The sequence below is a fragment of the Lactuca serriola genome, chromosome 7 (assembly GCF_051521515.1).
Source record: "Lactuca serriola cultivar US96UC23 chromosome 7, Lser_US96UC23_V15, whole genome shotgun sequence".
Taxonomy (NCBI): domain Eukaryota; kingdom Viridiplantae; phylum Streptophyta; class Magnoliopsida; order Asterales; family Asteraceae; genus Lactuca; species Lactuca serriola.
The window spans coordinates 123,359,006-123,385,887 of NC_136414.1; the positions used below are offsets into that span (position 1 = coordinate 123,359,006).

General features: G+C 35.2%; 1 protein-coding gene and 1 long non-coding RNA gene across 2 annotated transcripts; one reads left to right on the forward strand and one right to left on the reverse strand.

Annotated features, from left to right (window-relative positions):
* Positions 1-9,657: 9,657 nt before the first annotated feature.
* LOC145062566 (uncharacterized) lies at positions 9,658-10,430 on the reverse strand. Its single transcript, XR_013687612.1, has 2 exons — positions 10,294-10,430; positions 9,658-9,965 (listed from the first exon to the last, which is right to left on the reverse strand). It is a non-coding gene; the product is annotated as an uncharacterized LOC145062566 (long non-coding RNA).
* A 136-nt stretch (positions 10,431-10,566) lies between these two features.
* LOC145062565 (SNARE-associated protein-like protein) lies at positions 10,567-11,859 on the forward strand. Its single transcript, XM_079010151.1, has 3 exons — positions 10,567-10,867; positions 11,226-11,390; positions 11,475-11,859. Exons 1-3 carry the CDS (start codon positions 10,567-10,569, stop codon positions 11,519-11,521), a joined length of 513 nt encoding a protein of 170 aa, XP_078866277.1. The 3' UTR covers positions 11,522-11,859.
* Positions 11,860-26,882: the final 15,023 nt, after the last annotated feature.

Consider the following 26,882-nt stretch of genomic DNA (forward strand, 5'->3'; position numbering starts at 1 on the left):
CATGTAAAACTCTGCAAATCTAGCTTCCTCAGTGAACTTAGTGGTGTACTCTCTCACAGTCATATTCCCTTGTTCTAACCTCAAGAATTCTTCCTCCAACTGTTTAACTATCGTTTGAGGGCAAAACTTTTCTTTAAAGATTCTTAGAAACTTATCCTACAACATCTTCTTGGCCGCCTCACGCCCCCTAACTTCCTTCCCCATGCCCCACCAATGTATTGCCTCCCCTTTTAACATTGTTGTAGCATAAATCACCGTGTCCTCATTCGTACATTTGCTAATATCAAATGTTCCCTCGATCCCATGATCCATGTTGATGAAAAAACAGGATCAATTTCTCCATTAAATACGGGTGGCTTACAATTCATGAACGTCTTGTAACAATTACCTCATCATTTGTCGTTTACATACTGCCTAGTGCAACACTAGGGTCATAAATTGGAACTAAGATACTATATCCAAAGCCTTCCTCTTCATTAACCATGTTACTACCTTTCACTTTCTATAGTGCATCTCGGTCCTGAACATTTACATCCAACAATGTAGCTTTCATATCATGAGCAATCTCATCAATTAATTATTCTCGAGTAACCACATTTGTTGTAGGACCTTGTATGCAATCTCAACCCCGACCACGACCTCGTTTGGAGTTAGAGCTCAGTTACACCAATTTTGCTCGTACAGGTGCTATGTTGACTCCTAGACCTCTTACCCTACACCTACCTCTACCTCGACCCTAGCCGTGCCAACAACTAGAAGTAGGGTTTACAAGAGTCCCTAGTACTTCTCCGAGTGCAGCAAATTCGGCTCCAACTAGAATGTCTTCCCGCTCTAGTGTTACCTTACTAAGCCTCCATGATACCCTTGAGGACATGACGCCTACTAGTAAGATATGTTCTAAATTAGTCGTTACGTTACCTCTCGATCCTTCCGTCTAAGCTTAAGTGTTTACGGAAACACCTAATCTGCTTAAACCCGGCTCTAATACCAACTTGTAACACCCCAATTTTCATATATATATATATATATATATATATATATATATATATATATATATATATATAACAAATAATCGTTCCAACATCTCCCAAGATCAAATATGAACTTGCTTATAGACTAAACTATAGCGGAAGCAATATATATATATATATATATATATATATATATATATATATATATATATATATATATATAAATTCTTCAACCGAAGAGCTTCGGGGGTTATGTCTTTGCGGAATTCCTTTGTTGCCTTCTTGATTAATCCTCCTCCTTGTCCTTTCCCTGCCACTAGCTAAATAGTTTCCTCGGTTGCGCACATTTAAAGTTTCTAAATGCGTAAGTCTAGGGCCTAGTGAGTTCGTGTTGTACATACATGTTCATCACTTAAAAAATACAAATAGTTTTATCATCTATGTTTAATAAATCATACAACAAACATATCACCCGATGACATAATTTAGGGGAACGATTAATTATCCAGAGAAAGAACTAAAGGTTCATTTCCCTTCTCCTTGAGACAACTCATCATCCATTGTACTCAAGTATTTTAAATATCCAAGGAAATGAGTATGACTCTCAATTCCCATCCCCGCCGATCACACACATCCGCCATGCTCACGGTGAATAAACACCATACTCGTTCCCACTAAACATGTCACCCAATAAAAACCACACAATAGATAAACAACGCAAAATAACATTTTCACACAACCATACGTATCATAAAACATATTGTCAATAAATAAATAAATAATGCATAATAAACCACATGATAAGCATTTATGTGCGAGCAATCACAAAACACGAAAAACTCACCTTAGAGCCGATAAGTTCTAATCGAAGCTTTATTGCTAATCTGCACCCTACATTTCATGAACAAATTTTCTAAGGCAATCGTCCTAGAAAATATCATACACGTCTGTTTCGATTCAAATATCCACATGTCTCATTCAGCCAACCAAAATAATTTTACATTGACGTTCGCACTTGTACTATGCCTCTCTCTTTCCAACTAATTGATTTCATTTTTAATACTTAAAAGTTAAAACAATTTAAATCTTAAAAATACAAGACAAACCTGTGTCTCTTTTTTATAAATAAAAGAAAATACATAGAACTAGCAAGTAATCAAAACTCTATATCTCATTTACGTAATTTTTATTATCATGCAATGGTTTTAAATGTAAGAAAATAAATATTGACACGTCATTAAAACTATTCATATTCCAATTTAAATGAAAAGGAAGAAATCACATTTTCCCAAAAAAATGGAAGTTAACACTTTATCAAACGTATAAGGACTGATTCTGTAAATTGAAATTTCATTAAAATAAAACAAGTGTTGCAAGTCTGGATCTTCGACACGTCCAGTGACCCACCCAAATAAAATTAAAACTCATAAACACCCTTTCTTCTTAACTCGAAATTTTAACTCATTTCCACCATTTTTAATCTGTAAAAACTTTTAAATTTCCTCCAAATTGTTTCAAATAATTATATAAAAATCAAAATACTTATCTTCATTCTCTTCTTCAAGTTATCCATATTCATTTACCAAAATTTTGCTCTAAATAAGATGGAGTCAAACGTTTGTTCAAACAAAATTTATTCCTTTAAAATTCTCATCAAACTATGACTTATTGGCTTAAATCGAGACATGGGATTGAACAAGACACAAAGTGCTTACATATAAACCTATTTTAATAACTATAACGAGCTGAAACTAAAGAATCGTACCTTAATTTTGAGCACCACTCCGAAAATACTTTACGAACTTCAAACCCCAATTTCTACTTCGTTTCTCCAACCTTTCTTGCAATTTTGGTGGGCTTTCTAGTTGATTTTTTTGAGCTCTTTATAATGCCTAAGGCCTTGGAAGTTATAAACTCTTCAAATGCTCAAATTTATTTCCACAATGAAGGTGACGGGTTTGGACATTAAACCTCATAACTCTCTACTAATTAACTCATTAATCCTTGAACTAATCATTTTATTATAATGATATAATCTAATTACATATATATTTATATATTTTAACTTTGAGTTATCACACTATTATCATTTTAAAGCTACAACTTTTGAACAATTTGTATAAAATACTTAAATTGTTAATTCAAAATATAACATTACAGGTTAACTTAAATATAAATTTTAGTTCAACTTAAATAACCCAAAAACTATTTTGTAGATAGTTAAAAGTGATAAAATGTAGTGTCTTTCTAATAATGATTATAAGTTGGTTAATAAAGTTAAATAAAGGAAACACTTTTCCTTTCACTATATTCATTTGAAACTCCCTTGACTTTTCAATTTCTTTCTAATTATAATTATAAGTTGGTTAATAAGGTTAAACAATTATCAAACGTAAAGTGTAATCATATATAAACTAAATTTCAATATTAAAAGAATATATTTACTTCTACTTATAAAGTTATGTTTTTAACTTTTAACAAATTATACTTAATCTATTAGTTTTAATATGATGTTGTATGTAAACCATTATCATTTTAAAGCTACAACTTTTGAACAGTTTGTATAAAATACTTAAATTGTTAATTTAAATATAACATTAAAGGTCAACTTAAATATAAATTTTAGTTCAACTTAAACAACCTAAAGAATATTTTATAAATAGTTAAAAGTGATAAATTGTAGTGACTTTCTAATAATGATTATAAGTTGGTTAATAAGGTTAAATAAATATCAAACCTAAAGTGTAATCATAAATAAACTAAATTTCAATATTAAAATAATATATTTACTTCTACTTATAAAGTTATGTCTTTAATTTTTAACATATTATACTTAGTTTATTAGTTTTAATATGTTGTATGTAAATCATTATTAGTTTAAAGCTACAACTTTTGAACAATTTGAACACAATATTTAAATTGTTAATTTAAATATAACATTACAGGGTTAACTTAAATATAAATTTCAGTTCCACTTAAAAAAAAAACCCAAATAATATTTTGTGAATAGTTAAATGTGATAAAGTATAGTGTTAAATGCAAAAACTAAATTATAATCTCAATTTAACTAAAATATTTCCTAAAGATATTTTTATAATCGTTAAAATTTTTCAAATAAGTAGCTTAAAATAACTTATAATAACAATAGTTAAAAATAACTCTTTATAAATGATTATATTGTTACATTTAAAAACAAAAAAAAATGGTTGACGCTTTAAATAATTACAATGATAAAATTAAAACGTTAAGTAAATAAATTTTAAAAAAGTAATTAACAATAACAACAACTATAAATATTAAATCATATATTATATTTAATTTTATTCATGAGTAACCCGCGGGTAGAGATTATAAAGTTTTAATAGATGTATATATTGTCATATAATTCATAATAATCAATATATTATATCAACTTAGTATACAGACTATTATGTCAAATTTAACAACGGTGTTATTGTTATATTTAAAAAATATATATTTGTAAAGATTTCAACTATATAGGTGTTTCTGCGTAACGCGTGAGAATTCGCCTAATATCTATTATCATAAAGATTAAAATATTTAAACCTCATGCACTTGAAACTCCAATGACTTTTTAATTTTCTTTTAATAATTATTGTAATTATAAATCATTAATATTATGATACTTTTTGATATTATGACATATGTAAGTTAAAAATATGACATTAGGTGGAAGTTAAAACAGTCATGATATTAAATAAGCAATCAACGAAATTAACCAATTTTATCATATATGTACATATAAATAGTTAACTACAAGCATCCCAAAAAACTTCATTTTTAGTAAAAGTTTCATTATTGAGTTGACATACACCAAGGTCGGACGGTATGGGTGAGGGAAAGGGTGTAGGAAGCTTTCTCTCTCACCTGAACACCGCTCCTTGACTGAAGGAAATGTGGTGAGGGAGCTCATTGTCGCACTCTCTCTCTCTCTCTCTCTCTCTCTCTCTCTCTCTCTCTCTCTCTCTCTCTCTTATTTCTATTGGCCAACTTTTTTTACTAATTTTTAATATTTATTAAATTATATACCTACTAAAATTATAATATATATATATATATATATATATATATATATATATATATATATATATATATATATCAAAACTCATGGTTTTTAATTCCCTACAAAATGAGTATAATATTTGTAGGAAATATATTTTTAAAAAGATAATAAAAAAATAGTGAGGGAAGTTTCTCATCCATTTCTTGGGTTTAGGTGAAGGAAAGGAAAATGAGAGAAATGATGTTATGGCCCACAGAAAATGATGGAAGTTTCCCACCCACACCCTCCAGTCTAAGATAAATAAGCTTAATCCAGTGAAAGAGTATTGGGTTATCCATGTGTAATTGTGTAGGATATGAGAAACACTGAATCATAAAAATGAAAAACGATATAATAGAGTTGGAGATGGTATGTATTGATGACAAGGTTTTTTTTTAATGTTATCTTTTTAGTTATTAGCGATAGAAGTATAAATATTAAACTTTGAATTGTGTGTCTACCTATTATTAGGGTGAATCACTTCAGATTTTCATCACAAAGAAAAATATTAACAAGTACAAAGTTATTTTGGAAGAAAAAGATGTCTACGTTATTAAGAATTTTAAAGTCACCAAATAAATATGTTTTTTCTTAAAAATATATTTTTCTTTGGCTATTCTAGACAGACAATCTACACTATTATAAGTGGGTTTCCTTGTAAAAATATGTTTTTCTTTGGTGGGTGATCACAATTTATATGTTTTTATGTAATCTCATAAGTTTTTTGAAAATCAAAAAGTTACTAACTATATGGATTTAATTTTCACTATTTTGTTTCTTTTTTTATGTTTCAATTTTTTTTAATGTTCTAACATTCTCATAAAGATCAAGAAGTTAATAACTATACGAGTTTAATTTTCACTATTTTATTATATTTTATGTTTCAAGTTTTTTTAAGCTTCTAAGATTCTCATTATCGTTTAAAGAGTAAATAATTAACATCACATCTTATTATATTAACCCTTAAGATGTCTAAAAAGTAATTATTTAGTTATATATTGTCAATATTTTACATTATATATAATTTTAGTTTTTAGTTTTGTTTATGTTTCAACTTTTATTTTTAATCTTTGAAGTTTTACTTTGTTTTTGTTATTCAATTCATTATTAGCTAAAATATTATTTAAATTAGCTTTATTGTGAAACGTTATTACTAATATTTTCATATATATAAATATTAGATACCTAATGATATTCATATATTTTAGTTCCTTTTAATATGCTTTACATAACAAAACTTAGTATTATCGTTACTATGTTTATTTTCTTTTACATTTTAGATTTTGAACTTATTAATGTAAAAATGTTTTCTTATGTTTTAAAGTTGGTTGTAAAACGTTAAATTTTTGTTAATTAACCACATAATAGTTACAAAATAATACACAATTTAAGAATAGAAGCCTTCATTGTGAGTCGAATGTCCATTGTGTTTTTAGTTAAATTCTTATTGAAATTAAATTCTTATTGAAGTATTAATTATATAGGTTATGTTTCATTTTGATCTCTATTAAAATAATTATTAGGTTCGTCTCTACTTTCAACATAAAGCATCCTGCCACCCAAACATCTTAGGATTATTCTAAATAACATATAAATTGAATATTTTAACTTTGCAATATATTTCTTACGCAACGTGCAAGGATTCGTCTAATATATAAAATAAAAGATTAAATAGAAATGCTAGCAATATATTGGTATATAAATGGTTAAAAAAAACATATACATATAGAGCTCAAACACTTTCTACAAAAAAAAAAAAAAAAAAAAAAAAAAAAGAAAAAAAACCCTCAAATGTATATACTTCTCATTTGATATAACTTTTTATTTTTTAAGAACTCATATTTAATGTATCCACAATACATTGGAGTAAGAGTCTTGATTCGTAATTTATTTTTTTAACTCGGAAAGACTCTACTGTTTGTTTTGTGTTATGCGCTTGATCAACTATTGTTTGTTTGTTTTTTTTTTGTCATTGTCTAACCTAAAAAGACTATAGAGACCATTAATGTAATTTATTCTTGAACTAATTAACGTTTAATTGAGTGACACTATATTGTTTTTCTCTCTATACAACTCTACAAAAAAATCCTACTATACATTGAACTCTAATTCAAAGTTTATTGGATCATATTTTTAGTTATTAAAAGGTTTCATATTTTCCACTAAACTCCCCAAAATATGCATTGAACACTTCAAAGTTTATTGGATCATACTTTTAGTTGTTAAAATGTTTAATTTTTTCCATTGAACTCCATATTCATTGACTTCGCAAAATATGCATTGAACACTTCAAAGTTTATTGGATCATACTTTTAGTTGTTAAAATGTTTAATTTTTTCCATTGAACTTCATATTCATTGAATGTCAATACAATGTAAAAATTCAATTCATTGAATCCAAATTATACATTCCCCATCATTAAACTCTCTCTACAAACTATCCATTATGTATACTTTTACCACTCTCAATGTCATGCCCAAAATGATGAGGTGGCTGCTTGCAACAGCATACACACCACCTCCTACAGTAATGTTGTTGAGGTGGTGTTGTATTAATGGTAACATATTGATGAGGAGAAACATGGCCTCTGCCTCACTAAACCAAAGAAGAATTTCACTCAATTCCCCCTTCATACGTTGGAGCTTTAATAGTGAGGTGACCGAATGGTGGGTGAGAACTATACCCACCGCCAATAATATGCTCGAAGTTTGTAGATATAAAAATGCTAAATGTTTCTATTTCTACCTATCTTGTGTTCCTAACCAGCCTTCTATTCATATAATTAAAAACTATTGTATCCATTTTATAGTTTTATTAGTTTGAGAATGTAAAATGATGACAAATGTTTTAATATTCATAAAATTAAAAACAATTGTCCCAATTTTACAGTTTCATTAGTTTGGGAGTGTAAAATGATGACTAAGGTTTTAATAATATAAAGCACAATAAAATTGTTGAACATTTGTTTTTTTAAAGGGAAATCTTCAGAAAAGTTCCAATATTTACAGAAAAATTATACTTTAGTCCTAAGATTTTTTTTTTGAACGAAAAAATTCTGAAAATCGGCAAAAATTTGCAGTTTGACCCTTTTTGACTGGTTGAAACCGGTACCAAATTAATTTGTGACTATTTCGTAAACCAATCCAAAATATTGGGATTTTTTTGTAAACAAAAAATATTGAGACTTTTCTATAAACAAAAATATTATGACTTTTCTATAACAGAACCCTTATTATTATTATTATAATTATTATTATTATTATTATTAAAAATATAAATAAGAATACTATTTTTTGAACTTGTTATTATTAATATTGTTACTAATACATATAAATGCATTAAATGAAAAAATAATATTAATGACATTGTTTAAGGGAGGATGTGGAGGTCCTGGAGGAGATGGTGATGCTTTTAGTATTGAGATCGTGAATGTCTACTTGTATATTTTTACTTTGTATATGGTCATTTCATATTTGTTATTATTGTTTTCAATTCAGAATATTAATACTTAACAATTTGAAAGAAGTTGCATATTATTTTTCAAATCCAACAAATCCACTACAAACATTTGCATAGGTAACTCATATCAAAATTCAAAAGTATTAATTACAATATTTTGTTTAATAAAAAATAATAGGAATAATTCAAAAATATTAATCAAAATTCAAAAGTACTAATCCAAAAAACATGTCCTATTACTTTTTATTAAACAAGATATTGTAATTAATATTTTTGAATGTTGATATGAGCTACGTATATAGATGTTTGTAGTGGATCTGTTGGATTTGGAAAATAATCATTTTACTTTAATCATTTTTATATACAAAGTGATAAATCTTCTAGCTTAAACTATTTATAAACAATTTTACAAATATGCAACTTTCTTTTAAATTGTTAAGTATTATTATTCTGAATTCAAAACAATAACAACAAATGTAAAATTACCATATACAAAGTAAAAATATACAAGCAAATATTCATGATTTCAATGTTAAAAACATCAACATCTCCTCCACCTCTACCCTTAAACAATGTCATTAATATTATTTTTTTTCATTTAAATACATTTATATGTATTAGTAACAATATTAATAATAACTTGTTCAAAAAAAAAATATTCTTATATATATATTTTTAATAATAATAATAATAATAATATGGGTTTTGTTTGTAGAAAAATCATAATATTTTTGTTTATAGAAAAGTCATAATATTTTTTGTTTACAGAAAAATCTCAATATTTCAGATTAGTTTACGAAATAGTGCCAAATTAATTTGGTACCGGTTTCAACCGGTCAAAAAGAGTCAAAACTGCAATTTTTTGCTGTTTTCGGAACTTTTTCGTTCAAAAAAAAATCTTATGACTAAAGTCTAACTTTTCCGTAAATATTGGGACGTATCTGAAGATTAACCTTTTTTTAAATGTTAGAATCGTTCTTAAACATAGTTTCTATATGCTAAAATTACATTCCAATAAAACCTTCAGAAATATATGCAAAATCATCGATCACATGATCCTGAGATATAAAACATGTTTTTTCATAAACTACATGCGGCAACTGAGTTGTTCCACTTCAGAAATCATATGGTGAAATAATTAAAATAAAATAGGTACCACCAAAATTTAGAAAAACATGAATAACAGCATCAACCAAAAGTAACACAAACATCTGAAAAGTTGGATGTCTTAGATAAAAAGCAATAAAACCTGATGAAGTTACCAAACAAAACTTCAACCCTACCAGCACTACAGAATCAAAAAGCTACCATCAGTGACTAGACAATATACAGCTCCATCATAAAGCTCAATACCAACTCCATGGCTGCAGAAGGTGATGAATGAATGAAAGAAGCTATCCTACTGTCTACTTAGATCTCTGCCTCATCTTTCGTCGCTTCCTCTTTAGTCTCCTCATTCGCTTCTTCTTCCACTGCAATAAAAAGATCCTAGAGTTAAATGCTACTCATCCAAATCTACAACTCTAACAACAAATCTATACAGAGCTATCAAATTCCCCAAGCCTAAATACTTGAAAATCAGATTGGTAAGAGTATTAAAAAACTTAACAAAAACATCCGGGAAGCGGATGTCAGAAAACCAAATGAATCCATGCAAACGCAGACAACTTTAGAATGACTAATCACAAAACAAGTATTATGTTGATGCGAAGCTTCAGATTCCTAGGGTTTTAGATTGATTAAACGAACGATCGAAGCCAATAACAAAACAATTCGAGTAATGATGAGGAAGAATTTTACCTTGGCACGCATGGTTCAAGCTTTCTTGTGTTTTCGCTCTCTTTCTTGGGTTCTGAATTTCTGATCGGCCGATAGACAGTGTCGAATCAATCTGGACGAAGAAAGGCAAGGCGTGTTGGCTTTTATTTATAGCTAGGGTTTGGGTTAGACCATAGCAGTTGGGCTTTAGATATATTTAAATGGGCTTAAGCCCACTTTTCTCGTCAAGACGTAGTTTTCCGATGCCAAACTTCATACCACGGCCTTGAAATCTTGATTCCTACCACCCAAAAAATGTCCGACGAAGGGCGGCAGTACGATTCCGGCGAAGAACATACCGGTGATGTCGTTAAGGGTAAGCCGAATGATAAGAACATAGCATCTGATACTACCAATGAGCTTCCGGAGGAGACGACCACCTCTGCTACCGACGGCGGTGACAGTAAAAATGATAACATCGCTTCCACGTCTTCTTCATTGGGCAAGGGCTTATCTTACACCATATCTACTATAATTAGGGATTTCGATAGTCAAGCTCAACAGACTTCTCGAAGTCAAGATCAGCTATCTTCCTCCATCGATCGACTCACCCGCGGTAAGTGACGATTACGAATCTTCAAACCTACTGCAATTAGGGATTTCGATAACCCGGCTTTGATTCATGATTTGATGTTCAATTTTCCTGCTAAATTTCACCTCACCTATCTTTAGTCACTAAATCAATTAGGTGATTTTTCAGCTAAGTAAGGGGTAAAATGCATAATGTAGTTGGATGTTGATTGAACATGTATGATGTCGAAGCAATAAATAGAAATATACTTTCTTTCTCATGGGTAAACAGTTTGTTTCAAAATCAGAGTCGCCATTAATGCAATAACATCAAATTCTGGCAACTACATCCATCTTTAATACTTACAAATTTGATTACCTTGTGACTGATTTTTATTCTGCAGAATTGGATCAACTTCTAGCAGATGCACCATCACCTTTCATTATGCAGCATGCTGCAAAAATATCTGGTGTTAAAAAACGAGTATCATCTCTAAATTTAGTTTTGAAGTCCATACAAAGGCGTGTTGACAATATTGATCGATTGCTCTCATCTGGCTTACCTAAAGGTATCTATCTAATCATCAGCTCATTGTTTATTTCATGGATTTGTGTTTCCATTTCAATTGGTTTATATTCTTGATTCTTGGCAGATGAAATAGCTAGTGGAAGTGGAAATGGAAGTCCTGCAGAACATTGATGGAGTTCCATTTGTTTGAAAATGAAAGATGTAGAGGTAGTAATTAGTAAATACCTTATCCTCTATATCTAATATTCATTTCTTACATGGCTCAAATGCATGTTTTGGAGGTAGCACTGATATTTCTATAAGAGCTAAAAGAAATACCAATGTACTTTCATTTATTTATGTATTATAGCATTCTATTTTCATTTTTTGGTAGACCATTGAACTTTCGGTTTTTTCTTCTTACTAAAGCATTGTACTTTCTATATCATTGTACTTTCACTTTTTTTTTTATTATGTGGACATTATACTTTGGAAAATTTGTCGTTTATAGCAGTGGAAGTTGTTTTGTATTTGGATGACATTGCTTTATATACATGTTGTAATAGAAAGTAGGATGATATAATAGTCGAATTAATGAAAGTAAGTTATTTTTTCTTGCAACTAATTTTTTTTTATTATGGCAATATATAGAAAGCCAGTATATATTTGGTCATTTTTGTGGTTTAACTACTTTATTTCATTTCCTTCAATGAAAGTATTAAAGTTTGACAATCTTTTCTATGTCCACCACTTATTGTCACTACCGAAAATTATGTCAAACTTCCAGACACTCAATATTTTGTTTTGTTATAAATTTATTAAAGGATTTGGGATGTAGGTAGTTAAATTACAAATGACAGAGTTGCTTTTCATTTATTTTTTTGTAAGTTATTGCTTGTTATGTAAATACGTTCTTGAAAATTAATTTTATATACTTGTGAAAGTAAATAAACTACCCTTTTGATAATTAATTGTTCATAAAATGAGGCACGATTGGAATTGAAAATGTGGTGTGGTAATAACCTATTCATGCAAGAGGAGCATTGATTGTGTTAAAAAGTTGTGTCTGTGTTTGGCTGCAAACTAAGTCTGTATACTATAGCATTCATAGTTGATGTATTAAAGATGTCGATGCCTTGTGTTTCATGATATTGACTCATGATGGAGAGATTTGGATTGGTTGATGTAGTTGTTTCAATGGTATCTTTTTTTTTTTTTTTGTACTTTTACGATTTATCATAAAAAATTGGTATTATAGCCAGGATACATGATTGATAATGTGTGATTAGTTTTTATGGGTTATGTGTTTATTTATAGTTCCATTTTTTTTTTCGTTTTGCTACGTATTACAAATTCTACACTAAATAGAGTAGTTTGTAAAATACGTCAACTTGATCTTCGAAAAATTTGAACATGGCCTTTTTTAAATCCCAAAACAAATATATCATATTTCCACTGAGATTGATATCGGTTAAATTAATCTACTTTATTTCGTTATAACATGATATGATTTTTACTCCACAAGTATTTAATTTAATTTATGTTTTTTGTTTTGTTCTTCATATGATTTTCAAGGGCCCAGATAAAATGAGCAAGGCATCTCGTTTGAGAGGCAAAAGGCCAAAAAAAAAAACAGGCTATTGCTGCGACACAGTATATGTACTGTTACTCGAATCCTGTTTATATCTTTATAAACATAAAATCATGTGATAGATAAATAATTAAATATCATTTTCATTAAATTTTGTTACGTGTTTTATATACTGGAGTAAATGAATCACACACCACTCGCTAAATTCAATTGAAGAACCGGTCCAAAGCCTATTTATGAACGCTTTAGAGGCCTTGTTTTATGCGTATAAGTTAAATAGTCAGACTGGGTTTTGATTTTATATCAATTCAGTATTTGAGTTCAACTGTAGCGTATGATGCTGCTTTTGACTGGTCTACTTGTACCATTCCCAAGCAAATTGCAAGTGAAACGAGCAAATGAGAACTCAATCAATGATTTAAATATTAGTTTACAAGAAAGATGATGTTTTCATAACAAATTGGTTCTTTATAAAACCTAGCTATAATATATGATAAGGTTTCAAATTTGGATTAGATAAATTATAATATATAACAAAAACACAAAACTGCAAAAATAGTTTTTGTGATATGTATTTTTTTCTGAAGTTTAGTCTAAACCCATACTTTTTTTGCTTCGTGGTCATTTTGAACTAATTTTTTTTTGCAAATTTGGTCACAATGGCTCTCTCTCTCTCTCTCTCTCTCTCTCTCTCTCTCTCTCTCTCTCTCTCTCCATTTTAATACCCAAAAGATATATCATCTTCTTCAAAACCCACCTTCTGCTCCTCACCATCGTTCCTTCTTCTAGATACATTTCTCCTTCTAACCGGGACAAATCAGCCACAATACCACAATTAGCCACCATCATTATTCTCATAGTCGATACCATCCGAAAAACCCTATTATGATCATTTTCTTGACAAAATCGGAACTCTATCACCATCATATAAGTTTTGGTGCATTCATCAATGGCGTCGTTGCCTTAAGGTGTTTGTAACGTCCGTGTTTCTAGGCTAGACATTAATGATGATGTAATAGTCTAGGCCAAGCTTTGTAATTTGTTTTGAAATAATAAGATGTATTATTTGAGTATTATGTGTTTTATACTTAATTATTATAATTTAATGAATTAAGGATAAAAATAAGCGTCAAAAATAAATGTTAGATAAAGTCGATATCTATGAAGAAAGTTGTAGTGGTTGAAACAAGGATTCCGGAGATATAAAGAATACCGAAATCCGAATTATTACGACGAAGTTATGACTAGTTAAAGTTTCGCGACAGAACTGTCACGACGTTGTATGACGTAAAAAGTGAATTTATGCTAAAGTGCTTTTTAGCCTTAGCGATCTAAATGAAAGTCATAGTATACGTTAAACCGAGAGCGTACATAAAAAGAATGTCCAAATCTGACTTCGTATGAGAAAGTTATGAATTTTCTAAGATTTGGCATAGCAGTATGCAGCCGGAAACTCGAATTTTAGATCGAGCGATTTTTAGCCGACACAACCTAAACGAGAATCGAAGATCTTGTCGATAGTAGTTTAATGGTAAAAAGACAAACGAAAACGGACGTCGGATGAATAAGTTATGAATTTTTAACGGACTTTTCCTGTCCCGGCTTGTTAAAAATATAACTTTAAAAATAAAGTCAAAATTAGCCGACGGAGTCTAAACGAAAGTTGTAGAATGTCACCTACGCGTGGATATAAAGAACGTCAAAAACGGAGTTTGTATGCGAAAGTTACGAATTTTTGAAGTTTTGGGCACAAACTTTGAGGCAGGTCCGAAGGAGTACGCCCAACGTACTTGTGTAAGTGATCCGGAGTCCGTCACCCCCCACTACTCCTTCGCATGAGAGACACGTGTTGTAGCCTTGATGCGTCCGAGACACTCCCTTAGTACGCCCAGCGTACTAGTTGAAGTAGCAATATGCCCTACGTACCGTATAGCTACGCCCAGCGTAACTCGAGTATCCAGCCACTATAAATAGTGGGTGATGCCAGCCGAATTGATGTTACCATTTTACTCCTCTCACCCTTAAACTTTCTTGAATGTTGCACTAAATACCCCTAAACCTTAAAAACTATCCTAGCATCGTAAGCAAGCCCGAAGATCCAGAGAAAAAGAGTTTTTGAGCCGAAACTTTGTCCACGTGAAGCCCGGTTTTTGAGAAAACATCACAGTTTCATCAAAAAAGATTTTTTTAAGGGACGAAGTGTTGTCCAACCACCGTCTTATCAAGTGAGTGTATAGTCACTTTCATCTTACACATAGATATGAAGTATTTTCTATAAAATACGTGTTATGTGTAATTATATTGTTTGTTTATTTAAGATGGGTGTTGAATAGATGTTTTATACAAGTTTTAAACTATATATGTATTTTTATCTACAAATATGTTGGGTAACACATGGGTAGATGAATTAGTTGATGTGTGTAAAATGATGAGCGGCCTCGATGTTGTTGTTGTACTCATCAAGCGGAGTATAGATGACGACCACGGATCTTTCTAGACATTATAGTGGAACGCTAGCAGACTCGCAACCTGTAGGTGTTGGTGAACTATATGTTCGTTGGTGTACTCCATCCCCCTCATGGTTGACTTATTTGACATAAATTGATGAGGAATCTCTAAAGTAGTGTTGTCACCCCGGTGAAAATCCTTAGGCTAGGTCCCTTATGATAAGTGTTTAAGGACATAAAGTGAGGATAACAGGAACGGGTAATCAAGGTTATTATTGGTTGATGAAATTAATGAATTTATTGTTGGCTGATGAATTTAATAAATTTATTATTATTTGTGGGTTGAAAACCCTATATGCTCACCAGGCTCCCAAGTCTGACCCACTAGGCTTTTTATATTACAGGTAGTGGACCCAGAGCATAGTTGGATAATGACGAGGGATTTTTTGGATTATAGGCCGGTAGATGTAAATAACTGTTGTAATGCTTATAATGTATTGTTTATGCTTTTGGTCTGTACCGGAACATGACATCCCGATGTTTTGTTATATAATGAAAATACATTTCTTTAAGAAATGCTTTGATAAATTTTTATCATATTTTGTTTTGGGGACAAATTCCGCAACATCTTTTGGAAGATTGCTCTGATTTTATTTTAAAAGCATAAACTAAATCGGTCTTTTATGGCCGAGAAATTTGGGGATGTCTCAGTTGGAATCAGAGCATTAGTTTAAGCGAACTAGGAATTTGTAGGATTTCTAGACTTAAACTTAGAATGCTAAGTGATGATCGTAAGATGAGTGTCTACCATATTTTAGACACGAGCACTAGTATATTTTAGGAAAGATGCCTAAAATGCTTTTATGTGCTAAATGCTATATGTTTGCCATATAGATGTTATTTATTCGGATCTACGGTCTGTTGCCGACTAGATCTGGAAACCTTATGTATTTAGGATTTTAAGAGTGTGACTACGATATTAGAACTAGCATGTAAATGTTTCGAAGTGATAAGGAGAATTTAAATATCTATCGTGAATAAAGATCTAAATTCGCCTAAATTTTGGTGTATAGATCAAAATGGCAAGAACCCGAAGTGGAGCTAGAAATGCAAATAGAAATCAGCAACCTCAACCCCAAGTGATGGGAGCAGGTGCCTATAGCAGAAGCTGCACCAGAACCCATCACCATGGCTAGAGTACAAGCCATGATTCAAACAATGATGGCTGAACAAAGGGAAGAAATGAGACAACTATTGTTGAACAACAGGAATGAACCTTTAATGCCTGTTGAACAACCTGAATTAAATGATGATCAGTCAGAGGAAGGACATTACAGTAGATTTGTTGGTCAAACTGAACCACTTATGGTTAGGAGGAATAACCACGAGGATAGAGTGGAGAGAAATGGATGCAAGTACACAACTTTTATGACATACAAGCCATAAAATTTCATTGGAAAATAAGATCTCGTCGGAGTAATAGACTGGATCTCGGAAATGGAATTAGCCTTTATGACATGTGGTTGCCATGTAACGACCATAAAATTTCAACCAATTTTAACTTTTCAAAAACAACTCATTTTCATAATGTTATTACAAAAAGGTTTTCAATACAATTATTATCAGAGTCTTCCCAGAACCACATCATAAAACATAATCATGAGGAGCGGTACGATTACGCCTTTGCCTTGCCACGGTCTCTTGAAGAACCTGAAAAACATTAAACCACAACTGTAAGCCCGAAAGCTTAGTGAGATACCCCCAAAATACCAACCACATATACCATACACGCCTGACATGCCATATCATATCAAAACGCTGAACAGCCATGCACTTCGGGTCTACTGTGTGACTGGTCCGCCGCACCGGCCAACAGTCCACCTGGTCCACCCTCCGAGTCTAGCCATATACATCGAGTTTGTAGTGTGATTGGTCCGCCCGCACCGGGCCTTCAATCCACCTGGTCCACTCTCTGAGTCTGCAGTATGACTGGTCCGCCCGTACTGGGCCTTCAGTCGGCCTGGTCCCCTCTCCGAGCCTCGGCACGTCTGGTCCGCCTTCTTGGGGCCTACAGCCTATCCGGACCGCTCGTTGGGCCTTCGGGATAACCGGTCCGCCTTGGGTATGTTGGCCTACAGCACAAAGCAGTACCCGCCTCAACCCAGCCCCAGTCCAACAACCATGTGCACATAAACATACAATCATATAACAATTCACAGTCAACAAGCCGATCTAGTAGATCACATAACATATCATCATCCTAACCAGGATACCGACCTAACCGGTCACTAGCATAGCATCATCCTAAATACCAGGATACCGACCTTAACCAGGTCTCTAACATATACCATCCTAGCTACCAGGATGCGAACATATCAAGTAATAACATAACAACAAATACCCGGATCTCGATCCGATAAAGGACCGGCCTTGGTGCCTTAGACCCTGCTGATATAGTGAGGATAACTCACATCGCAACTGCCGAATGGAAGATAAGACCAAGATGCTCCGACCACTGATACGATCTCCACCACTAGCCAACACCAACACTGAACTCAACAAAAGCCAACAATTACCAAAATGCCCCTGGAAGTCAACTGGTCAACCCTTGGTTAAAGTCAAAGTCAAAGTCAACCTCCTAACTAACTCTACTCGCCGAGTCAAACTGATGACTCGCCGAGTCCTCAAGCTCAAAATTCCCCAATCCACGACTCGACTCGCCGAGTCACCCCGAGACTCGCCGAGTCCCATGACTCTGAGTCCCCTCGCACTCAACTCACCGAGTCCTCCCTTGACTCACTGATTCTTGGCTCAATCAGAAGAAGTTTGGACCTCACGACCAGACTCGTCGAGTCCAAGAACAGACTTGCCGAGTCCAAGGCTATCTTCAACCTACTCGCCGAGTTGTTCTTCCAACTCGCCGAGTTCCTGCCCATCTTCAAGCAACTCGCCGAGTACACCTTTGTGACTCGCCAAGTGCCTCTAGATCTTAACCCATACAAAAGCCTTCTAGGCCATGCAGTTGATCCAAAACGTAGATCTACCCTTCTACAACCCACCCATCACGTAAAGTGGGAAACTTGACGTGAATCCAAAGAGATCTAGTCATTTTACACTCTAGGGCTAGGGTTTGGGACAAGATGGCTTCACCAAACACTCAAGAACAGGGAATTTAATGCACTCTAGACCTTCTCCATTCCAGATCTGAGGTAGCAACCTCAGATCTAACCTTCAAACTCGAAATACCACAAGCCAAACTTTCCACACACTCCAAAATGATGATTCTAGATGAATAACAACCCAAGAAACGAAGTAATACCTCAAAAGGAAGCCCCAACAGAAGAGAAATCCGAATCTTAGCAAAGCCCCTTGCTCCAAGCCTCCTAACTCTTCAAGATCTCCTCCAAAATCTCTTCTCCAAGGTTCAAATGCACTCAAATCCCTCACAATCGTGTCTTAGGGTTTTCTGGACTTCAAGAGAGGGTAAAGAGGCTGAGGAGAGGGTATAATGTCCTTTATATAGGGCTCATCCTCCGAAATTAGGGTTTTCTCCACTCAGCGCCTACTCGCCGAGTCCATCCTGCGACTCGCCGAGTTGGCCACTTAACACGCGACCAGAGTCGCGACCCTACTCGCCGAGTCCGCTCATGGACTCGCCGAGTTGCCCTTTCACATTTACACTTTGAACCCTGAACTTGCACTTCTGAACTCGGGATGTTACATGCCAAGGCAAGTTACAAACCACATTTACAGTGCGTCAGTTCAGAGGTGGCGTTGTTCACTGGTGGAACGCTTTGGGGAAGACCATAAGCCCTAATGAGCCACTACAACCGACTTGGGCAGAGTTCTTGGTACAATTCAAGCGTAAGTACTGCTCGGCCCAAAATCTGCTTGAGTTAGAGAACCAAATTTTGACATTAAAGAAGAGAAGCATGTCCATCGACGAATACACCTATAACTTCACACACAAAATGGAGGTTGCTTTGTCTGTTGTCCCAGACGAGCTGACAAAAATTAACAGGTACGGAAAGGGACTTCCATGGGAGTATGCGGTGCCAGTACGTCAAGAACTTACTTTGGAGGCAGTTATCTGGGCTGCCAAGTCTGTTGAAGATATGATCAAGGGAAGAGCTGCCATCAAGGTTGAAATTAGCGAGAAGAGAAAGTCTAAAGGAACTTCGGGTTCCAACAAGAAGAGCAAGTTCTCGAAGTCTGGTTCCAGGAAATTCGGAGGAGGAGCCGAAGCGAAATGGTGTGACAATTGTAACAAGAAACATGTTGGGAAATGTAGTGAGGAAGTCACTTGTTACAAATGTTGAAAGCCTGCGCATTATGCCAATGAATGCACCTTTAATAAGAAAGTCTGTTATGGGTGCAATGAAGAGGGGCACATTTTGAAGGACTGCCCGAAGAAGAAAGAGGTAGCAAGGCCTAATCTCCCACCAAAGCCAAAATCCAGAGCTTTCCAAATGACATTGGAAGCCGCAAAGGATGCAACGGATGTCGCTTTAGGTACCTTTCTTGTAAATGGATTGCCTGCCAATTTATTGTTTGATTCCGGAGCGAATTACTCCTTTATATCACATAAATTTGGTGAAAGACTAGCATTGCCTATAGAAAAACTTGATGGTGCCCTAATTGTAGAAGTTTCTAGTGGAAAATTCATACCATTTAGCGATTGTATTAGGAATATCATCATCGACCAGAATGGAAACGAATTCCTTGAGAAGCTGTTACCCATTGAGTTGAATAGTTTCAACATCGTTCTAGGAATGGATTGGCTTAGTGCCAATAATGCCGAAATATTGTGCAAGAAAAAGATAGTAAGTGTAAACCCACCTGGAAAAGAGTTGTTTATTGTATATGGAGATAAGCGCAGAGTAAATTCTGGAATCATTTCCCTAATGAAAGCCATAAAATGTTTATCTAAAGGATGCACCTCATACTTGGCATTCGTGATCGACGCTAAGAAGGAGAAAAAGGATAGGCAAAGTATATCAGTGGTGTGTGACTATCCGGAAGTTTTTCCCGAAAATCTTCCTGGATTGCCCACTAATAGAAAAGTGGAGTTTAGAATAGACTTGTTACCAGGAACAACACCGGTAGCAAAATCCCCATATCGATTAGCACCGAAAGAGATGAAGGAGCTTATGACGCAACTTCAGGAGTTGTTGGACAATGATTTCATTAGATCTAGTTCATCACCATGGGGAGCTCCAGTGTTATTCGTAAAGAAGAAATATGGGATCATGAGAATGTGTATAGATTACAGAGAGTTGAACAAGGTGTTAGATTAGGTGTCTAAGTTCATAACTATTTTTGGGATGTACTTGACCTGGTTGGCATGGTCCATGTGACAACCCAAAATTTATTGCCGTTACAAATCCCGTCTGCACTAACAGAATTCGTCGTTATATTTATTGTTTTTCGTGATGTTTGGAGTCGTCAATAAACAAATATCTAGTTATTTATATGTCCTGACATTATCATAAGTAATTATAACTTGTAAGTGTTAACCCCGTTTAACTAAATAGAGTTATATTACTTTTCAACCACTTCACCCGGGTAAAAAGTTTCAACCCCGTTAAACTTTAGCATCGGGTAGCCGTGTATCGAGTGCAATACCTGAGGCATATGAAATGAGAGTGAACACCATTTGAACACTCTTTTACCACTCATTCACTCTCTCTCACTACTTTCTCTCTCTAGACTCGAACCCGACTCCAAAACCGCGAATTCCGGCTCCCAAACGTAAGGGTTTCTTCCCTATCTTGTTCTAATCATAGTCCATAGCATTTAGAGGCCAAAAATCATAGGATTTAGAGGATTAAAGGGAGTTTACGGCCTAGGAAGCCCCTTAGGCCTTAAACACCTAAAACCTTGCCAAAAACCCTATTTTTCCTTCCTTTAAGCTTGTGTACTAATTAAGGGATTTACCTAGGTGAGTTTGGACATGAAAACTTAAGATTTTGAAGCCTAAAAAGGAGTTTACGGCCCAAGCTTATGCTTAGGCCATAAACACCCAAAAACCCTTGATAAAAGTCCCAAAAACTCATCTAGGGCATGTAGGAATTTAACTATGACCCTAGGAAATGTTTAAGGCCATTAAGCAACACCATTTAGAGACAAAAGAGGAGTTTACGGCCAAGTCTAAGCTTGGGCCGTAAACACCCAATAATTATGCCAAAATGTCCCCAAAACTCCACCTAAGGTCTTCAAAAATTTATCTAAGGTGTAGGGAAGTGTTTTGGACCATTTAAACATCCATTTTGAGGGATTAAATGGAGTTTACGGCCCAAGCACAAGCCTGGACCGTAAACTCCCCAAAATGTCACAAAATGAGGGTTTAAACCCTCCAAATTAGTCCAAGACACTTGCTATTAAATTAGGGAAGTGAAATAAGGCCTTAACTTGTAATTTTGGAGGAATACATGAGTTTACGGCCAAGCCTAGGGGGCTTACGGCCGTAAACTCCCAAGGAGTGGCCTTTGGGCCGTAAAATCCAAGGGAGTGAACTCATGGACTCCCCCGCAAACCCCTCTTGGCCTTGTACCACTCCCGGGAACCCCTTCTAGGCCCTAAAGCCCCGAATCAATGCTAGAATGCCCAAATACTTTAATGAAAAGCATAAAATGATTAATTTATTGTAAAATACATATTTCATATGACATTAGGGGCCTAAAAGGTGCACAAGTCGTTATTTGGTACAAAACGCTCAATCGACACTTTTACCCGATTTACCCGATTCACCCGATTTACGCGATTTCAGGTGAGTTCATACCCCTTTAATGAACCTTTCAAATGTTTTATATGTTTTAGGGGGGATACAAGTCAATTATACATGTTTATGGAAATTCATACAAGTCATTTATTCATGTTACGGAAATTAATCACATGTGATTCACTATCCGTAGTTCAAATCACATGTGATTTACCACTATGCTTTATAAAAAGGATTTTAGTTTTCAAAACCATTTCGGATAAAAGATCAATTTTCTAAATATTCCCTTTTGAACAGATTTTTATTAAATAAATTCCTTATAAAATGTAACCACACCAATATATTTATATAAATAAGGCTTGAAGGACTTAGGACCGATAGCTCGCCTTATTTCCTGTTCTTGTTTGATTATGGGCTTAGGGTAGTTGTTATCCGTCCGACTGTCATTGATTTCTTAGTTATATATCATATATATTAGTGTTGGATATGAGTATTTTCAATTCATTCGATGTTTAAACCACTAAATTGACAAGAATCATACGCACTAAGTTAACTATAATAGGTATATTTAATGCCACTATTACTCGCTAAAGCTACTACTCTACACACTATAATACACTCTATAATGATACTATATACTAATACGAGAACATACTACGAGTATACAAAAGACTACTACGCTATAATACAAGAGAAAACACTAATCAAGAGATAACACACTAACCCACTACGAGATACTCTATTCGCTACGCACTACGCCCAGAGTCTTCTGGCAGGAAGACGACGCTATATGTATAGATCTATACGGGGCAGACGCTATTACATCCCGACTGTTAACCTCAGTCTGAGCCGTACAGGTCCAGGGATGCCACTACTTCACTACACTGTGCATGACCGGGAAGGTCATGGGGTCCTCTATTACTCACACTATCGGTAACATACAAGAAATACACTATCACCACACTAAAATACTAACTAAGAGTTAAGTTAAAATCCCGAAGTAATCAAGTATCTAACACTATAGAAAGTTTGCACCACTATTATTGATTTCAGGCATAACCTACTATATTGCATTACTTATTGGGAACCCACTATTATACTGTTACAATGAATGTTTTCTTCAATGATGAAAATTACATGTTTCTTAAAGGTTTTCACTTACAAAGTATTTCTGGAAAATATAGGATTTTCTAGGTTTTTCTACTACTTATGAATGTAAATTACAGCTTTTCATACTATCGGTTCTAATGCTTTTTATACAAAAACTCACACTAAACTCTTATGAACTCACCAGCTTTAAGCTGATATTCGTTTTCAAAATAACTTGTATCCTCATGTCAAAGATAGACAGGTACAGGTCTGGCATTTTGGAGAAGGTGGAGCATACAAGATCCATCTCTTATTTTTGTAATACTTTTGGTGATTGTTAAACATTATAAAACACACTTGTAATTAAACTCACTATGTAATGAAAGGGTTGTATGTTTCTTGTTTTTACTATTATGCAATTGTGATGATACTGTACATGACGTCCCCCACCCCGAAACGTATTCCGTCGTTATCGGTTTTGGGGTGTGACAGATTGGTATCAGAGCATTGTTTATAGTGAATCAAGTATATCAACCTATAAAAGGTATACGAACTATAAACACTTCGGGACTAAAACACTCTGACCAAGAATATATACTGTTAAGTATCTAAAAGATCTAACTAAGTATTTATATATACACACATCATTATAAAACACAGAAGTCAGTATCACCCTAGAACAAAACAAAAGTATTAAGATTGTTGGATAGCACAATTGGGCTTAGAGACATATAGTCACATTTGGGGGGATGTAGCATGATCAACTACATTTTCCTGGGAGTGACTAGCATGTGCCTAAGTTTGGTTGTGGTGTTGCAACAAGTCTAAAAACTTACCAACACTAGCACAATAACGTTACCATAAGAATACTATAGGAGTATTCTGTATCTCTAAAACATACGTATGTGACAGCTAAAAGGGGTCGTTACTGGTAGGACAATAATTGCTAAGTGGATACATCACGGTTACATGTGACTAGGGCGCTATAGACTCAGAATCTGTAGCCTTTGCTTCATTCCCTGTTCTTGTTTGATTGGGGGTCTGAAGTTAGGGCTGCTTATTCGAAGGACTATTTTGCTTCGGTTACATGTAATCGGTATGCACTACGCAAGTATTGGGTCGACTAATAACGATTCATCCTATAAGTATCTTAGAATAGTACGTCTATTAACCTCTCCTTTCCCCTTTCTCGCATAGATAGCATGGTTGGCTTCCACCATCCCGGCGATCCGTACTATCCGAACGAGGGCAATGGAGGATGGCTCGACGAGGAGTCAGACGATGATCACCCGATCCCTTTGGATGATCATCATGCCGAAGGCTTCTCGGATAGCTCGAGCTCCGAACCAGAAGTTAACAACCAACCTCCTGAAGCCCCAAACCCTAACCCCCGTCCGGCATTTCAGGGTCCCACTCTTATGTGGGCCATATCCTTGCACCGATGGAGCGAGGAGCAGGGTCAGCCCTTGCCTTACAATGGAGACCGAAGCTTCTACAACATAAGCGAAGGAGGATCAGCAGATCGGGTTCTGCCCATCATGATCTGAAGGATTGCCAGGAATGTCGAGCAGGGCCAAGCTGCTATTGGTCGAGTTGTGGAAGTGGATGCCAACTCGAACCTCAACACGGTTCGCATCTGCCAACTCGAGGAAGCCATGGACAGGACAAGGAGGACCAACGAGGCTCTGCAGCATCAGCTGGCTGCATCCCGAGCCGAAGTTAGGGAACTTCGAGCACGCCAAAGGACTCATGATCGACACCTTCAAGAAGTTATGCGTCAGCTAGCGGATCTGAGGATTCGCCCAACAAGTAACCGTCGCCAGTAGGAGACGTCTAGTTACCCCACTCTTTTGTTTAAAGGACTAGCCTTTTTCTCTCTATGTTCCATAGGTCTCTTGTCTGTAAACATTCCTAGCTTAAAGTACTCTAGTTAAACCTCTAAACTGCCAACATTTACTCTATGGTTTGATGTAAGACCTACTGTTAGGTCAATTTTCATGAACTTGTGTTGCATCATTAATACCAGCATATTGGCAGTTAATTACTCTATTGCTATGAATCTCATTCTGATCTTGAATTATGTGATTCAATCCATGAGACACTCTATTCATATTCGCAATAGGCTCTTACTATTGCTATCATTTCTATGATCTTCCAGTGAAGGATGCCTCCACGAAAGCGTCCAAGCAGAGGAAGACCAGCAACTCAAACCCCTCCTCCACCACCTCCTCCTCCGCAGTTCGAGTCGGTGTTGTTCTAAACAGCAGTGACCGCGGCTGTCACAGCAGCCATGGCCCAAATGAACTCTGGGGACGCGAGCGGTGGAAACTCTAGGTTTGGGGCAGTCCACCAAAGAGTGCAGGGATGCACTTATAAGGACTTCATGAACTGTAAACCTACCTTCTTCGACGGTACAGGAGGAATTCTGGCACTATCTCAATGGTTCGAAAGAACCGAAGCTGTGTTTGAAATGTGCTCTTTCCCTGAAGAGAGCAAAATCAAGTTCGCAACTGCTACCCTCACTAACAGGGCCTTGACATGGTGGAACAGCCATGTCAACGCACTCTCCCTGGTCACAGCCAATGCCATGGGCTGGGACACTCTAAAAGATCTCATGAGAGGGGAGTACTGCCCTAGGGGCGAAGTTCAGAAACTTGAGGAAGAACTTTGGAACCTCAATATGAAAGGTACTGACATAACAGCTTACACTGCCAGGTTTTGCAACTTGGTGGCTATGTGTCCTAACATGATCCCATCCGAAAGCAAGAAGATTGAACGATACATATGGGGTTTAGTGCCCCCGTATCGAGGAAACGTTCTGGCCTCATGCCCTACCACCTTCGACAGCGCCAAGGAATTGGCCCAGAGTTTGATCAACCATGAAGTCTCTTCCACTCCAGCAACAGCAACCCCCACTACCACTGCACCACCCGATTCATCTGATAGAAAGAGGAAGCGATGGGATAAGAAAAAGGGCAAGAAAACTCAAACCACCTCCAAGGACCAGCAAATCGTGGCGGTCCATGCTGCCACTACCCCAGCCACTCCAGCCGCACCAGCCCCGCCAAAAGCTTATAGCGGGAATCTGCCCAAGTGTGCCAAGTGCCCATTCCACCACAACGGCCCCTGCCGTGAATTGCAGTGTTCCAACTGCGGGTGGAAGGGCCATACGGTGCGATTCTGCAAGGCCCCTCCCAAACCTATTTCTCAAGTTCCGAGTTCGGGAGTGACCCCGACGTGTTATGGCTGCGGCGAAGCTGGCCATTTCAAAAAGAACTGTCCGAAGGCTACAAATGCTGGGGGAACTGGAAGGTTACTCGCTATCGGTCACAATGAAGCGGTAGCGGATCCCACAATAGTCACGGGTACGTTTCTTCTCAACAACTCTTATGCTTGTGTCTTATTCGATAGTGGTGCAGAAAGAAGCTTCATAAATCAAAACTTTAAACAATTACTCAAACAAACCCCTCAACCACTAAAAGAAACATTCGTCGTAGAAATGGCTAACGGGAAGACAGAAAGCTCTAACGAAATCTACATAGGTTGTATCCTCACGTTAGACGATCACCCATTTCCAATCGATCTCGTACCAGTCTCAATCAAAAATTTCGATGTCATTTTTGGTATGGACTGGTTGAGTCTTCATCGCGCCGATATCCTATGCTCCGACAAAGCCATTCGCCTGAATCTTCCAAATCACGAAAC

Excerpts from the sequence above, each read along its gene's own strand:
- LOC145062565 (XM_079010151.1), top strand. The coding sequence starts at position 10,567 with ATGTCCGACGAAGGGCGGCAGTACGATTCCGGCGAAGAACATACCGGT. Across the intron at positions 10,868-11,225 it reads CATCGATCGACTCACCCGCG|AATTGGATCAACTTCTAGCA; the intron begins GTAAGTGACGAT and ends TTTATTCTGCAG. Across the intron at positions 11,391-11,474 it reads CTCATCTGGCTTACCTAAAG|ATGAAATAGCTAGTGGAAGT; the intron begins GTATCTATCTAA and ends GATTCTTGGCAG.